General features: G+C 42.2%; 1 protein-coding gene and 1 pseudogene across 4 annotated transcripts in view; one reads left to right on the top strand and one right to left on the bottom strand.

Annotated features, from left to right (window-relative positions):
• LOC117911903 (probable sphingolipid transporter spinster homolog 2) overlaps nucleotides 1-2,510 on the top strand; it is a 31,087-nt gene extending 28,577 nt beyond the window's left edge. For 2 of the 4 annotated variants that reach the window (XR_004650946.1, XR_004650945.1), the window contains 3 exons: nucleotides 1,080-1,211; nucleotides 1,579-1,658; nucleotides 2,160-2,510. Coding sequence is in view for 2 of the 4 variants with exons in the window: in XM_034826335.1 (XP_034682226.1) it covers nucleotides 1,584-1,658; nucleotides 2,160-2,287 (203 nt within the window). In the remaining 2 variants the exon portion in view is untranslated. Of the gene's footprint in view, nucleotides 1-1,064; nucleotides 1,212-1,578; nucleotides 1,659-2,159 lie in introns of those variants that run through there. The other 2 variants (XM_034826335.1, XM_034826334.1) reach the window with 2 other exon arrangements.
• Nucleotides 2,511-14,003: 11,493 nt separating this feature from the next.
• On the bottom strand, nucleotides 14,004-15,654 carry LOC117911132 (annotated as a pseudogene).
• Between the last annotated feature and the right edge of the window lie 1,728 nt (nucleotides 15,655-17,382).

The raw sequence follows: 17,382 nt of genomic DNA, 5'->3' as shown, positions 1-17,382 counted from the left end.
CTGAAACTCAACAGGAATGATCATCAAAATCAATGAAGACTGAGCTATAGAAGAAATAGTGCAAGATGAGCTTAGTAAATCTCACAATTTATCAACAATGGAAACCAAATTTCAAAGATGTCAATTACAATCATTTGAATTCTAACCTAACTACAGGACAGACTATATATTCTATAGTGATTAAATGTATTTCTAGGGTTTGAAGGAGAAGGAGAAAATTACTATTCCGAAAGACAAAAATACCAAAAAGATTGCTATATTCATGAACGGATAAAATTGCATTTTTCTCCTCTAACTCTATAACTAGTCTAATCTCTCTAAACTTTTAGGTTTTTAACCTTGAAAGTAAAATCTTGCTCCTAATAAAAATAGACCATGGAACTAATAAACAGGGGAAAGGATGCTTTTGCTTCTAATACTACAAATAGAAGTGGATAAATTTTTTTTCTCATGCCTTAATCAAAGTCTCTAACAATGAAGCCTTGATGGTTCTAAGTGGGAATACAGGCTCATTGAAGCTCAATTGTGACATCTGGAGTAAAATTTTTAACAGCTTGGTTTGGTTTTGATGAAACCATAATCCGTTCTATGCAATGTCATGTGTACTAAACAAGGTCATGGATTACACTTACTGCAACTATATTGTCACATTATGAGTTGACATAAATTATGTCCCATGGAGCAATATTTTGCATCTAATCTAAACTTAGCAACTAGGTTCCAAGTTATAACCAACCATAGTGCATTTATTGGATATTGATTAGTGATTCATGACTCTACCTGCATAATTGGCAATTGCAAAATGCCTAAAACTTTCAAGTATCATGGGCCAAATACAAAATTCACCAGCCAGGTCAGGACTTGAGAGTTGAGATATCTAAAGAGCCTAGTAGCTGCATGATGATTTTTTTATCCCAGTTGAATGTATAATTAACATACAACACTCACTGCATATGCATTCTTAAAACTCGATATAGAATAAATACATGATTGATTAGTCCCAGAATTAGATGGGTTCAGTACCAAGTAGATTTGTTTGAGAATGACTACAATATATTTACTAGGTTCGATGAATAGAGAGGAAGAAAGAAGAAAGGTCAATACCACTAATAAAAGGAAGGAAAATGCATGAGGAACTACTTTATTCCAATGTCTTTGTAAAGTGGAAAAATAAAGTACTGTAACAGAAAGCTCAATACCGCTAATAAAAGGTAATGTGCATTTATGTCCCTTTCAACTCTGAAACCATGTGGACATGTAAAGCGAGCCTTTCAAGTGTGCATGTGCAGTTTGTGGGAAATTGTTTGAAAATACCCCTCTGGTGTGATAAAATGGATCTTAGGACTGGGATATGTGCCTGCTTAAAGTAGCTCAAACTAGACACAAATGGGAGATATTGCCACTTAGTGATTCTTTATATCTGTTTATTTATTTTAGTCATTCATTTAACATATTTGGGGGAAATTCTCAGCTAATAGAGTTTACAGTTTCCTGTTCATGACTTTGTTCCCAACTGGATTGCTTTACGATTACACATGTTCAGATATGACATTAAAGGGTTTTATTTTGATCCCACAGGATAGTGTTTAACAACTGGAGAGAGACTGCTCTTATTCTAACATCTATACTATTTCTAGCAGCTGGAATATGGTTCATAGGTAAGTTCTTATCAATTACTTTAAGCATTCTTGTGAAGAACCATCTAAGTTAATACTTGCTCAATAGACATCTTTGTGGGGATAAGAGATGCATCTGGGCAACCATGCGGTCAATCCATTTAAATTAGTGGATGATGCTGAAACTGACATGCTGACAAAACACAGATATACAATGATATAGAAAAATGGGTAGAGCTAGTCCTTAATGATGGTCCTTTTAGGTGTGTGCTCTTCTCTGGGTGGATTATTTACTCTGAACCCTAAAGCTGGACTGCTGTTACCCACCTCACCCTCAACTCATTCCAGGAAAAGGGGTGAGGAGTATAATGATTCTTATATCAAAGTCCTTTTTATGGCCACCCATTTGTATATCAGCTTATCATCTATACAGTATAGACGATCTAATAACTTGTAACTGGAGAAAGATGCAACCATTTGGGACAAGTTTCCAACTTGAAGAAAACTGGGTATGAAATCTTATAACCTGGTTCACTCTTGCAGGGATCTTTTTGCATGGCGTAGACAGATTTAACGAAGAGAGCGAGCATCATGCCACCAGAATTGACAGGTCAAACACAACTCCCTTGCTAGAAGATAAAACAGCACATACTGCAGAAGCTTCTGCCTAACCATAGATCTTTGCCTAGATTAAACAAGTTATTAAATCATCTGCAGGGGCTAACACTAATTTCAAGTACATTCCTGGATGATGATTTCCTTATTTGTAAATACTGCTCCTAGTGATTAGAATGTATTTATATTGTTAATAAAAAATTTTGCTATTTAAGAAGCCATGTGAATGATGTTTTTCCCTGATGGCTGACAACATTCTTTGTAGAGTTTGGGTTATCATTTCTGCCTCAATTTTTAAGAAAAAGAAGTAATGGTCATAATCTCAGAGCATGTATTGTTATCAGTTTAAATGAGATCTTCTCATTTCATACCTTTCTATTCCACTCTCTCCTCTTCATAACTTGTCATTGTGGCTTCTGTTTTTGCTACACAATTTCTAAGATTTACAACTCCAAAGAAAAATACTTTGGCTTTAATAGTTACTAGAATTTTTTATGAAAAAAGAAATACTAAAAAGAATGAATATTTTGTGCAATAATATTATTTACTTCCTTTGTACAAGAGCCACTATTCTTGATTGATGGAACTACAATGAGTTGAATCATCCCTTAGATAATCCTCCTTATTTAGGTGAAAACCATTATCTCTATTGAAAAGCCCATATGGGATTTTATGCAAGTTGAAAGGGTTGAAATTCTGTTGAATTTGGATGGAGACCTCTATTAAAGGTGGATGGTGCTAGGACAACTACTAGTGAACTTAATCCTAAAAATGAATAGGATAAAACTTGATAATGAAAGCAATTAAGCATGTGTTAAGACTTTCTATAGCATTTTTAATGGTATGAGTTATGGCAAGTTTCATGAGATAACATGTAAACATGCTAAAGAGGCTTAAGATATTTTATTGTCATGGATGCAACCATTTTGACTATGAAGTTATCTAAAATCTATATGCTAATCGTTAAGTGAAGAAGATAAAAACTTTTCTAACTTCTATATTGGATTGAGTGATATAGTTAATTTAAGTTTTAAACTAGGTGAAAAGATCATGAAATCGAAGGTAGTTAATAAATCCTCAAATTTCTTCTTGAGATATCTAAGCTTAAAGATAATTGCCATAGAGGAAAGCAAAGATAAGTCACCCAATATATATTAACATATATATACACAACTCAAATCAAGAAACAAAATCAACTAAACTAATATCAAGATGATCTAAAATACACTAAGCATGCAAAAGGATCAAAATTGGACAACGGGTATGCAATTATAAAATAAATCCAAATAAAATAGTAAAAGTAGAGATATGATACAAAGGAAGACTTGGTTAACATGTACAAAATGTCTATAATACAAACCAAGGGCCAAAGAAGGTCAATAGCATGCAAAAGAAGATTGAATTAACAAGTTTATAAATATATACATAAGTTGGACAACACATAGGTACTTAAAAAATAAATCCGAATAAAATAGTTGGAGATGAGATAAAAAAGTAAAAAAATAAAAAATAAAAAATAAAAAATTACCTAACATCCTCAAAGTGTCTATAATACAACCTTAAAGCCCAAAGTGCTTGATATTGCGTAAATTATCCTAGACTTAACCAAACATATCTATTACTCGGAAATAGGGCCGAACAACACATCATACAAAAGTGGATTTATTTAACAAGACTTGAAGAGAAATAAAATCAAACAAAAAATTATACAACATATTTAAAACCTAAAACACATGAAAATTTTCTACAATACCTAAATATGCACCAATCATCCCAAATTTCAAAAACTATTTCATTACTCCAGATTCAGGTCAACATAGTGAACATTTCAAGATGAAATTATTTTTCAAGCTTGGAAAATGATTTTTAAATAAAACCAAAGCCCAAAACCTTATTTAAGAAGTCTAGTATATGAGAAAAATATCAAAAGCAATTAAAAACCAACGACCTAATAAAAATTTATAAAAATATTTTAGAGGTAAAAAATAAGGTAAAATCTAAACATTTGGAAAATCATTTTATTCCACAAGCTTGTAAAAAGCTTTTTAATGAAACAAAAATTCTTTCATACATTTATGAAGTCTAAAACATCATCCAAGCCTCAAAAATATTTTAGGACAAGTGAAAAGGCAAAATTTAGAAAAATTATTCTAAGGGTAAAAAACAAGGCAACAAGTGAGTGATTTTTGAAAATCAAAGAATGTGGGCCCTTCCAATGCCCAAATTAATTTTCATGGATTAATCCACATCCCCAACCCTCTAATGATCATGGAAAGAAGCTCATGAGAGGTGAAGGTTATCCAATTTAATTAAGATTTGTGAGATTTATCCATGTTTCTAAAATCAAGAAAATATGAAAATCACTAATTTGAAAAATGAGTGATTTAGGTCAAAGAAAAGAACCATGGATCAGTCCACGAGACATTTAATCATTCTCAAAACTCAAATAAGTAAGAAATTGAGCTCATAAGAGGCATGTAGGGCCAAATTAGTACTCACACATGGAAAAGAGTGTTGAATTCACAAAAAAAATTCTCATAAATGAGGATATTCTCATATGAAATTATGCATTATGTACCAATGATCATATTAGCCACTATTAACCATAAAAACAACCATAATCTCATGTCCCAAATGAGGATAAGCAGACCATCATCCTTTGTCATACCTTAGAATCAGAATCATGTCACTATTCGACTACTATTGGTTCTGCTACTACTGATCTTTAGAGGTAAGGAAAACGAAAACCCTTATACACATTCAAATGACATAGAAGAAATATGTTCAACTTTCTAAGAAGCTAATGTGTCTTTAGAAGTTTTGCACATGAAACTCTTCTCCTTTGACATTGAAAGACAAAGCCAAGTCTAGGTTGAACAGCCTAAGGCCTCATAATATTAGAAATTGAAATGAACTACAATCAACTTTCCTTAAGAAGTTCCTCCCGTCTTATAAGATTAGTGCATTGAAGAAGGAAATCTAAATTATAGAGCTCTAGAAGATGAGAAGTTTTATGCTTGTTTCCAAAGATATATGGAGATGGTCAGAGCCTACCTTCACCATGGCATGTCTCCCAAGATGAAACAACTTCATGGGACAATGTTTGGGGGAGAATTTATGAGCAAAAATCTAGATGAAGCATTATGATTTTTAGGTTATTCCATCTAAAAGATGGGAAGACTTGGTAATCAAAGAGCAACTAAGAGACAAGGGTGTAAATGAGAGAGTAAGTGGAGTTTGCACTTTGTTAAATGGTTTAGATTTTGAAGTCTATCATCACACCCCAAGACTTGCTTTAGGGGCGTAATGGTCATTTCACACCTCAAGTCCGAAGACTCAAAGTGGAAACAACAAACATTCATTTTTTACTCTAAATTGTTGTTTAGAGTAGTAGAACAAAATTCTATAATCTTCAAATTTCAACTTTAAAACTAATGCATCAATTAAAGTGTTATTATCCAAACAACTTCAAATTAAACAATTCAACCAGCCATTAAATTCTAACTTTTAAACAATATCCAAAAGAATAAAGTTTAAACCAAAAGTCCTAATAATGCCAAAATCTTATCCTAATTATCACTTCTTGCCTGAACTGAGAGTACCTGAAAAATTATCGACAAAGAGGAATGAACTCAAAACCTAATAAGGAATATTAATACAATTTCATGGATAAAAAATTTTCAATTATGATTGCAAATAGGAGATATGATGTATAATTTTTTTCATTTAAACTTTTGAGTTTAAACATGCATTAACATTCAAAACTTCCTAACAAAACATTTTCATATTTATGTCAAAACAATTTCATATCAAATCAAAATCAAATACATTTAAAATATCTTACTCTAGTTGTTAGATATCAAATGATGCCCAGTTACGTGGGACTAAAGTCAAATAGGTGGCTAACCTCAAACTTGTTCCTTTTAAGGTGGACAAAACCAAACACTACTAATACTAATAATCTTTAATCAAACCCTTAGAGGTTGTTGGGGTCCAAAGTAATTACATTCCCTACCAAGAAATGTAAAAGTCAACTATTCATTGATAAAGGCTGAAAAGTCAATTATTATATCATATTGATTAGGGCCAAAATATTAACTATTATATCTTATTGACTAAGGTAAAACAAACCAAAGTCAAATATTTTGTTTCATTTATTCAAACTTTTAAAAATATAACATTGACCTAATTGAATAAGGTTAATTAAAAGGATTAATAATGTTAGAGATACATTTGAAAATTCAATTTACAATTCACACATCATAAATGGGTAGAAGCATATCACCTCATGATAACACTTCATTTAAGAAATTACATTTATAAAGACAACTATGTATGACATTTAAATTAAGTTGGAACTTACTTTACCCTCTAAGGTCTATTTATGACGTAAATCATGCTAGGACCATGGACGAATAACTAAGAACATCAAATTTCATTCAATTTTTCAAATTTTGAATACATTAAGTGTTGTTGTAATCTATTATACTACTAGTGTAATTATATTGTAAGTGTGATGCATATTTATCGTATCCACTATTTATGATAAAATAGGTACTCTTAGTTGTTAAGGCCTCGCGTCCCTGATGATCCACGTAGTTGCCAAATGGATGGACGCACGATCTCAACCAATATAGATTCCTGGTTCAGCTGTTCCTGCAAAAGGCGTCCGGACAGGGTGTCCAGACATACCCTCCGATGGTTTTGTTAGCCATGGTTAGAGAGAATAATCAGTTGGCCTTTTACTAGGTATTGCAGGCTTACCTTCCTCTTTGTGTGAAGGCTCATATATATAGTACCAGAAGCTCTATTTCCCTCTTTAATGGTAGAGAGATATTTTGGCTTGTCATGATGCCACTAGGTGGTGGCAGGATCATCATCACCCTACGGACGGCTGGCAGAGATCGTGGGAGGCGCCGTGATCGTCAGAGATCGTGAAGTGACTTGCCGTCACTTCATTCCTGTCCTTTCACTCTGCAGGTGGCGGAACGTGGGCCATGGCAGGCTATTGTGATGACGTGCAAGACTTGCTTACTTCTATCAATGATCCGGATAAACATATCCGGATAGGTTATGTCGGTTGTCCGGATGTGTTGTGGCGGTCGTCCGGATGTAATGTTTGTGAGTGTCGTGTGCTTCTCCTTTTAGAAAGTCCGGATAGGAGAAGCGCACCACGTGTACTCTTGGGGAAATCCGGATGGGGATACTCCGGATAGGATCGCGTGCCACGTGTCATCAGGGGATGGGTTCCTACAATGCCCCCCTTTTTAACTTATCGATTTTGCCTGAGCAAAATGGGCGGGTTAAAAAATAATTGCTTTTTGAAACTGAAGTTGCTTTTTGCGCTCATTGGACCACGTGGCGAGCGGGGGCGAAGAGACAGAAGTGCATTTATGATGAGCCATCGTCTCTAGGTATTCCCTAGGCAGCGTGTCGTTTTAATGACAACGTATCTGAGCGTTTGGGATACCGAGGGGCTGTCTCCCTATAAATAGAAAAATTGTGCCCTCCTGTTGCATTTTTCCTACTGTGTTTTCTCTGTTATTGCTTCTTCTACCTTCTGCGTATCTTCATTTTTAAGCGAACCGGCAATATTCACGTCGTGACGGTGACTGCATTTGCGATTTTCAACCCTATTTCTCCAGTTTACACTTGGTACGTGTGCTATTCTTGTCTTTCTCCTTCTTGTGTCTGCTTTGTTTGGTTTGTTTTTGCCTTGCTTGGGCAAGTTGTTTGCGACTGAGTGTTGATGTTGGTTTCTAGGGTTTTTGTCTGTGTTTTGGGTGTGTTTGAGGATTTCTGTCGTCCTCCTATAGTTTTTGTGGGTTGTCAACCTTTCTTTGTGGTAGAGTTTAAGCTTGTGAGGTTGGGTTGCTGTGTTTTGACCTTTGGCCCTCTTCCATGCAGATTCTATTTCCGCCCTAGGCTAAAAAATGTCTGCAAACAAGGAAGCTGGTTTATCTGGCCCGTCCGGAGATGCTCATGTCGAGAAATCTGTGGACAAGTTGAATGTGAAGGAGTTTCGTGAGCGCTTTTGCATTCCCAATGGTGTGTTTGTTGAACTTTTTGATGGAGAGGGCGTGTTGCCTGAGAAACTGGAGGATAACACCATCTTTTTCACCAAAGAGCAGTTCAATGTTGGGCTCCGGTTCCCCCTCCCTTCTTTGGTTAAGGAATTTCTGTACTTCACCCAGATTCCTCCGATGTATGTTCATCCCAATATGATTCGGGTGCTGATGGGATGCAGCATCCTGAGCATGTTGTTTAATTTGGATCTCTCGCTGCTGGAGGTTCTCTTCATTTATTTGATCAAGAAGGTGAAGAATAATATTTTTAGCTTCGTCGCTAGCCTTCCATCCCTGCAGCTGGTGACCAGCCTGCCTGATTCGACCAAGGGGGCCGCCAAGGGACAAGTGTTGGTCAAGGGCGTATGGGCGGGTTTGGTGGTGCATCCGGATAAGCCCTTCGCCCCCAACCAGTCGCTGAAGGTTCCAGGTATAACTAATTTACTTCCTGCCTTTCCGCGGTTTGTGAGTCAGCATTTGTTTAGGCGGCTGACATATTTTGCTTGTTTGGATGCAGGCCAGGATAAAAGGGGAAAACTAGTGGAATGGGTGGAGAAGGCCTCGTTCGATCGGTTGAACAGGCTTTTCGAGATTGCGGCGGCCGAGCGGAGTTGTGAGACGCTTCTTTCTGCGCAGAACCTCCGCTTGGTCGCCCAGGAGCCCCAGTCGTACGTGCTGAATATACTCCCAAGGCGGCTGCCCCAAGAAGTGGTGGCTGGGGAGCATTTCATTCTTGAAGACCTTCCATTCTACGCGGCGGTGCGGAAGGCAGACACCCAGACACGCAAGGCCCGTCTCAACAAGCGGGAGAAGAAAAGACAAGAAGGGCTCCTGCGGAAGGCTCCGGGTGGCAAACGGTCCGCGTCCTCTTCACCTGCTGGTGCTCCAGCGAAAAAGAAGAGGAAGCTGGTCTTGAATAAGGGAAAAACAGTAAAAGTCCCAACTCCTCCGAAGGAATTTGTACCACCCCTTCAACTTATGTGAAGAAAATAACAATAAGGGAGCCAGAAAACCCCCTCCCGCCTTCTATTTCAAGCAGCTCCGGACGGCTCGCGGGTCTGAATCACTCGGGGCCATCAGCAGCCGGACGCCTGGCCCTTCTGGTTGAGGAAGCGACTTCTATAAATCAACCTGGCTCTCCTCATCCGGATGCGGATGCAGCCGGGGCCTCTTGTGTTGCAACCTTGCCCCATTCGGCACCCCCAACAGAAGAAATGGGAGCAGATAGCCAGTGGTTGCCTTTTTATGGGCCGAGCCCTCGTGCCTTTGTACCGGTGAAGGGGCCAGCTAGAAGGAGGTCGCGTCCGGCACGCGACTTGAAGTCTGGCCTCATTGGGCGGCTTCAGGATCGGTTCTTGGAAAGCATCGAAGTTAGCTGCTTGTCCGTCCAGGAGGGTCACCCGGAGGGCAGTGAGGCGGAGATGGCAGAAGAGAACCCAACCACCCCAGTGCTGGTCCCGGATGGGGTTTCACCCAGAGAGACCCAGCCGGCCGAGAATGATGGGGTCGCGGTCCCGGAGGAGGAATCACTCTCTAATGCCTTGTTGGGGGGAAGTCCTGTTGATGATGCAGCTTGCATCTCCGCTAGCCCTTTCAGCTACGCGGAGTTGGAAGAGAAGCTGAAACGGATTCCATCCGGCTCAGACGTTGCTGTGCCCTCAGCAAAGATGTTCGAGACGGTGGAAATGGTATAGTTCGCTTCTTAATTTCATTGTCATACTGATGTGTTTGTCACATGGTTTGTAACTTTGCTTTTCTTTGTTTGTGTATTTTTCTGCAGCTGGTGAGTGGCCTTCGCGGCATGGCTCATCAACGTGATCTTCTTTCTGACCTGCTGCAAACTGCGGATTATACAAAGTCCTTCATCTCTCAGCGAAAAAATGATGAAGAGAAGTTGCGCTTAAGACTGGAGCAGGCCGAAGCCAGTTTATCCGCTGCCCGAGAGGACAACGAGGCTCTTCGGGAAGAGCTTGCTGAGGCAAAGAGCCGGGAGGATTCTACGGATGCCCGTCTGTACGAGGCGGAAAAGGAGATGGCCCGACTGAGGGGGGAGGTGAGGCATCTCCGGACAGAGGTGTCCATTGAGAAGAAGCAGAGAGAAGAGTTGCAGTTGCGTTTATCAACGCAAAAAGAAGAGCTGGAGAGTGAGTTTGCTGCGGAAAGGGAGGAACTTGAAGCGGATTACTAGAAGCAAGTTGATGAAATGTACTTCTTCGGCTATCGCTGCTGTATGAAGAAACATGGCATTAAGCGGGACGTCCCTTCAATTCCCCCGGGTGAAGAGGAGAAGCTGCGCGGTAAGCCTGCTCAATGAGAGCTTTTCTTTTTGTAATTTTTTACTGCTATCTTCTCTCTGTATTTTTGTAGTCCGGAGACCTTTTTGTATGTAATTTTTCACAAGTATCAATAAAATATACTTGTTCAAATTGCGCTTCTATTTTTTGTCTCATCTTTCATTGATAATACTGCTTTAGATTAGATACATTCCATGGTCGTTGCAATGGGGTTCCGTCTAGCTTTTGTAGATGATAGGCTCCACTTTCACTTGCTTTAGACACTATGTAGGGGCCTTCCCAGTTGGCTTGGAACTTTCCTGCTCCTATGTCAACAGTATTTTCAAAAACTTTTCTAAGGACCAACGTACCATTTGTGAAGCTTCTGGGCCTTACTTTGCGATTGTAGTGAGTTGATGCCCTTTGTTGATAGTCTGCCATCCGGATGGATGCAGTTTCTCTTACTTCGTCTGCCCAGTCCAAGTTTCTTCCTATTTCTGCATTTGCATCATCCTGCCTTCCTGCCTCGGTCCGGATAGTGGGTAGCCCTATCTCTATAGGAATGATTGCGTCCATACCGTATGCGAGGGCGAAGGGAGTGTTTCCTGTTGGACGTCCGGGTGTGGTTCGATAAGCCCACAGGACGCCGGGTAGCTTCTCCACCCATTTTCCTATGGCTTGCTCAAGCCTTTTCTTCAAGGCAGTGATTAGTGTTTTGTTTGTGGCCTCTGCTTGCCCATTACTTTGAGGATAACGTGGTGTGGAGTATGAATTCAGGATGTTTAGTTCAGAATAGAAATTTCGAAAAGCGATGCTGTCAAATTGTGGACCGTTGTCGGCTATGATGGTTTGGGGGATTCCGAAGCGGCAGATAATGTTTTTCCATATAAACCTGGTGACATCTTTGTCTTTGATGCTAGCATATGCTTTAGCTTCCACCCATTTACTGAAGTAATCCGTGGAGACGAGCAGAAATTTCTTCTGGGCGGGTGCGGCTGGGAGGGGTCCCACTATGTCCATGCCCCACTGCGCGAAGGGTCAAGGGCCTGAAATCGGTTTCAATGCCCCCAATGGCACATGTGGAATGGGGGCATGTTTTTGACATTTGTCACATTTTTTGACATAGGCTGCCGCATCCTTCTTCATTGTGGGCCAGTAATATCCTTGCGAATGGGACCTGTGCGCCAAAGATCGTCCTCCAGAATGATTTCCACATACTCCCTCGTGCAATTCAGCTAATACATACAACACCTCTGAATGGTTTAGGCATCTGAGGTAGGGACCTGTAAAGGATTGCTTGTACAGGTGTCCCTCAATCAAGGTGAATCGGGCGGCTTGCACCCGGATCTTGTGTGCCTGCTTGGGATCCTCGGGCAGAGTGCCTGTCCGGAGGTATTCTATGTTGACTTTCATCCAGCCTTTGCCGTCTGTTTCGTTTGCCTCAATGGCGTTGCAAGTGGAGGCTTCTGCGACAGAAGGTTTGGCTTGCACGTATATAGGCAATAATATAGCTTTTTTGATGGGAAAGGAAGCAGCTATGCCTGCCAGGGCGTCGGCACGCGAGTTTTCAGTCCGCCTGATTTTTTCAATCGTCCATTCGGTAAATCGCTGCAAGGTGTCCCTTACTTTAGTCAGATATCGTGTCATGCGTGCATCCTTGGCTTCTGGACGTGTCTTACCACGAGTTGAGAATCACTATAGACTCGAAGCTTGGAGACGGATAGGGCCAGGGCGAGGTCCAATCCGGATAGAATGGCCTCATATTCTGCTTCATTGTTAGAGGTGGGGAACCCTAGCCGGATGGCTTGCTCCAGGTGTTCTCCTATTGGAGATTGTAGCAGGAGCCCTACTCCGGATCCTGACGATCGGGAGGCTCCATCGACTCGCAAAGTCCACCATTCTTCTTCGTTGGGTTTCTTGTGCTGGATAGGCTTTCGGGAGTATTCCATTACAAAGTCAGCCATCACTTGTCCTTTCATGGACAATTTGGGTTGGAACTCGATTCCAAATTCGCTCAATTCTATGGCCCATTGAAGCATTCTTCCGGTTAAATCTGCCTTATGTAGGATGTTGCGAAGGGGTTGGTCAGTTAGCACAATCACCGGGTGGGCTTGGAAGTAAGGACGGAGCTTTTGGGCGGCACTTCGAAGAGCTAAGGCCGTTAGCTCCATCTTTGAATATCTGGTTTCTACGTCCGCCAATGCTCTACTGACGTAGTAGATAGGTCTCTGTTCCCTGGGAGAGGGGCAACGGAATAGGACAGCGCTGATTGCCCACTCTGATACAACCAGATACATGTATAATTTTTCTTCAGGGATGGGGCTGCTCAGGATAGGTGGTTGCATGAGGCAGTGTTTAATTTTTTCGAAGGCGTTCTGATAGTTGTCCGTCCATTCGCTTGCTCCAGCTTTGCGGATTGCCATGAAGAAGGGTTGCAGTTCATCAGTGAATCGGGCTATAAAACGCCCTAGCGCGACGAGCTTGCTTGTGAGGCGTTGTAACTCCTTCGTACTTCTGGGGGCTGGTGTTTCTATGACTGCCTTGACTTGATCCGGGCTAACCTCTATCCCCCTTTGGCTGACCATAAATCCCAAGAATTTGCCAGCACTTACGCCAAAGGCGCATTTAGAGGGATTCAACTTCATGCCGTACTTTCTTAAGAGGTTAAAAACTTCTTGTAGGTGGTGAACATGCTCCTCCCGGGTTTTGCTTTTAACCACGATATCGTCAATATACACCTCTATTGTGCGGCCAACTAGAGGTTTGAATATCTTTGTCATCAGTCTTTGATAAGTGGCGCCAACATTTTTGAGTTCGAACGACATGACTTTGTAGCAATAGAGGCTGTGTGGCGTTATGAAGGCTGTTTTTTCTTCGTCAGCTGGGGCCATGGGGATTTGGTGGTATCCGGAGAAGGCGTCCAGGAAGGAGAGCATCCTTTGCCCAGCAGTGGAATCCACAATTTGATTTATTCGTGGTAAAGGGAAATTGTCTTTTTGACATGCATTATTGAGGTTGGTATAGTCGACGCACACCCGCCATTTGCCTTCTTTTTTGGGTACTACTACTACATTTGCCAACCAGTCCGGGTAATCTACTTCTCTGATGAATCCGGCTTCTAGCAATTTGTCAATCTCATCCCGGATGATCTTTTGCCTGTCCGGGTGGAAACGTCTAACCCTCTGCCGGATAGGTCTGGCTGTTGGCAAGACGTTAAGTCTATGGGAGGTAATGGAGGGATGAATTCCCTTCATATCAGAATGTGCCCACGCGAAGACGTCATGATTTTGTCTGAGGGCGCTCTGCATGTTCTGGGTTTCTTCTGATGTCATGAGGGAACTGATGTTCGTAAGGTGAGCATTTTCTCCTGAAATTTGGATTGTTTGTAAGGGATCCGCTGCCGGGGGATTTTTGTCCGCCGGACCCAATAATTGCTATTGGTCACGTGCATGGCTGGACTCAGGGAGGGATGCATCCTCCTGGCTGGACCCTGCTTCTCGTGCTATCTGGTAGCATTGGCGAGCGGCTAACTGGCTTCCCTTATAGATCAATTTGCCCATCGTTGGTAAGGAAACTCACCATTTGATGATATGTAGAGGGGATGACTTTCATGTAGTGTAGCCATGTGCGTCCCAATATGACATTGAAGGGCGATAAATCTTGTACCACCGAAAATTGTACGTTAAGAGTGATTGGGCCAGCTTGGACCGGCAGTATGATGTATCCCAAGGAAGTGGTTGACGACCCGTTGAATCCGGATAGGATTCGCCCAGGGTTTTCAAGGCCTGCGAGACTGTGTCCCATGTGGCTGACGACCGATGCTTGCACAAGATCGGCCGAGCTGCCCAGATCAACCAGAATGCGTCTTACATCGAAGTCTTCTATCTCTAGGGATAGGATGAGGGTGTCGCGGTGTGGCTGCAGCGTTCGGGTGGGGTCTACTGGTGGGAAAATGATTGTCCTATCTATGGGGTGAGGGCCCCCTCCAGTTAGTCTAGGCCGGATGGAGTTGATACGCTCGCGTATCGATGCGGCCCGCAACAACTTTTGTCTCTTTCGTTTGGAGTCATACTCCTCGTCAAATGGGCCTCCATTAATATATTTTATAATGGCCTTGGGGACGGCTGGTGCCCTGGGGGCTCCTGAGTTGTGATTTCGGGGAGCGTCTCTACCTCCTGTATCTGAGCGGAGGTATTGCTTTAAATGTCCCGCTTTTATGAGCTTTTCGACCAAATACTGGAGGCATCTGTATTCCTCCGTTGTATGACCATGCTCCTTATAGAAGACGCATTTTTTATTATGATCTCATTTGGATGGGTCCGTTCCAAGGGGTCTAGGCCACCTGAAGTCGGACATGCCTTGGATTACAGGGAGGAGTTTCTCATAGGATATGGAAAGGGGTGTGAGGGGTGGCATTTCCGGGCGACTTGGCCCTTCCTGCCTTCGATCGGACGGCCTTGGCCTATCCGGAAGTTTGACACTTCTTTGGGCATCCCCTCTGGATGCCTGTCCGGCAACCAAGACTTGTTGGGTGGCTGCCCGTACGTCATCTTCGAGCATTGAGTATTTGCTCGCGCGTCGAAACAAATCGTCCATCGTTGTAGGAGGCTTTTTAGCGAGTGATTCAAAAAATGGAGTGTCTGGACAGATGCTTCGCTTGAAGATCTGTAAGACAGCGTCCATGCTGTAAGCCTCTACCTGTAATACGGCCTGACCGAACCGCTTTACGAACTCCCTTAAGGATTCTTTATCTTACATTTTTATGTTTTGCAAAGTGCTGATATTCTGCTTATGTCGAGCGGAGCATAAGTATTGTCCCACGAAGGCTTCCGATAGGTCTCTGAAATTATCAATAGAGTTGGGAGGTAGGCGATGGAACCATGAGAGAGCCTGCCCTTGTAGGCTGGCGGTGAATACTTTGCACAACAGTTGATCGTTGCCTATATCGAGAGTCATGAGCTGTCGATAATGCATGATATGGTCGAAGGGGTCGCTGGACCCATCGTATGTGGAGAATTTTGGCACGAGGAATCCCCTTGGGGGCTCGTAATGAATGATATGAGAGCAGAAAGGCGTGGACAGCATATCGTCCAACCTTTTGCTAATGGAGCCAACGGGTGGCTCATTTGGGAGATTTCTCCCAACTTGACGTACCGCTTAGTACGGGGGAACGTTCTGCACCATAGGGGTGACCAAGGAGCCACGGTGCAATGGTACGTTCTGCGGCATAGGGGTGACCGCAAGATCATGGTGCACTCCCCATGTGGCGGCTATTGGCGGCCTTGGCCTGCCAGGATCCTAGGGGCCTAGCCTCGCACGCATCGCGCCTGACAGTTGGGATCTCCTGTCACATTGTCTCTTAGATGAGAAACGAGTGGAGTCCGAGCTTTCCTCACGGGGAGCTCGAGGCATGGGTGTGTGTGGCTCGTGTGGCCTAGCGTTACGTGTTTCAGGGATTGGTCTCGCTATTCCGGGGTATATCGACTCTGGGTGAGGCCTTGAGTTGGCTACTTGGCCCCTCGAATGCTGATGACAGGGAGGCCCCGTCGATGATGCTTGGATACGCAATATTGCGTTTTCCTCTCTTAACCTTGTCGTTTCCTAGAGGAGAGCTTACAGTTGTCTTTCGCTTGCTAACTGCCTTCTTTCAATGACTTTGCGCCATTCAGAATTATCTTCCTCTCCTCTAACAGATGAATGGCTTCGGGAAGGTGTGACCATCTTTGTTGGTGACTAAATCAGTAAATATTTCCCACAGACGGCGCCAATGTTGAGGCCTCGCGTCCCCGATGATCCACGTAGTTGCCAAATGGATGGACGCACGATCTCAACCAATATAGATTCCTGGTTCAGCTGTTCCTGCAAAAGGCGTCCGGACAAGGTGTCCGGACACACCCTCCGATGGTTTTGTCAGCCATGGTTAGAGAGAATAATCAGTTGGCCTTTTACTAGGTATTGCAAGCTTACCTTCCTCTTTGTGTGAAGGCTCATATATATAGTACCAGAAGCTCTGTTTCCCTCTTTAATGGTAGGGAGATATTTTGGCTTGTCATGATGCCACTAGGTGGTGGCAGGATCATCATCACCCTACGGACGGCTGACAGAGATCGTGGGAGGCGCCGTGATTGTCAGAGATCGTGGGAAGTGACTTGTCGTCACTTCATTCCTGTCCTTTCACTCTACAGGTGACGGAACGTGGGCCATGGCAGGCTGTTGTGATGACGTGCAAGACTTGCTTACTTCTGTCAATGATTCGGATAAACATATCCGGATAGGTTATGTCGGTTGTCCGGATGTGTTGTGGCGGTCGTCCGGATGTAATGTTTGTGAGTGTCATGTGCTTCTCCTTTTAGGAAGTCCGGATAGGAGAAGCGCGCCACGTGTACTCTTGGGGAAATCCGGATGGGGATACTCCAGATAGGATCGCGTGCCACGTGTCATCAGGGGATGGGTCCCTACATTAGTGATGTCTATTTATATCCATTGACATTCTTATAAGCACGTCAAGCTAGTGTATTTGTACATAATTATACAACACCAATGTTAACTCTCAATAAGTTTCTAAATTTTTATGCATTTAGACAAATAATTATCTTGTAGTTCTTTGGAAGGAAATAAATTTATATCTTATACAAATTTATGAAATTCATGGAGAAACATGAACTACTAAACATATATTGTTTAGACTTTCAGAGTCCAACAAAATATTCACTACATTGTGAAATTACATTTTGACCCATGTACTAGTAATAATTGATTGCTAACATTATCTTAGGACTTTTAGGTTTTGTTTTCTTGTTTTCTTATCATGCA

Source organism: Vitis riparia, chromosome 3, assembly GCF_004353265.1.
Source record: "Vitis riparia cultivar Riparia Gloire de Montpellier isolate 1030 chromosome 3, EGFV_Vit.rip_1.0, whole genome shotgun sequence".
Lineage (NCBI taxonomy): Eukaryota > Viridiplantae > Streptophyta > Magnoliopsida > Vitales > Vitaceae > Vitis > Vitis riparia.
This window is presented reverse-complemented; position numbering and strand designations above follow the sequence as displayed.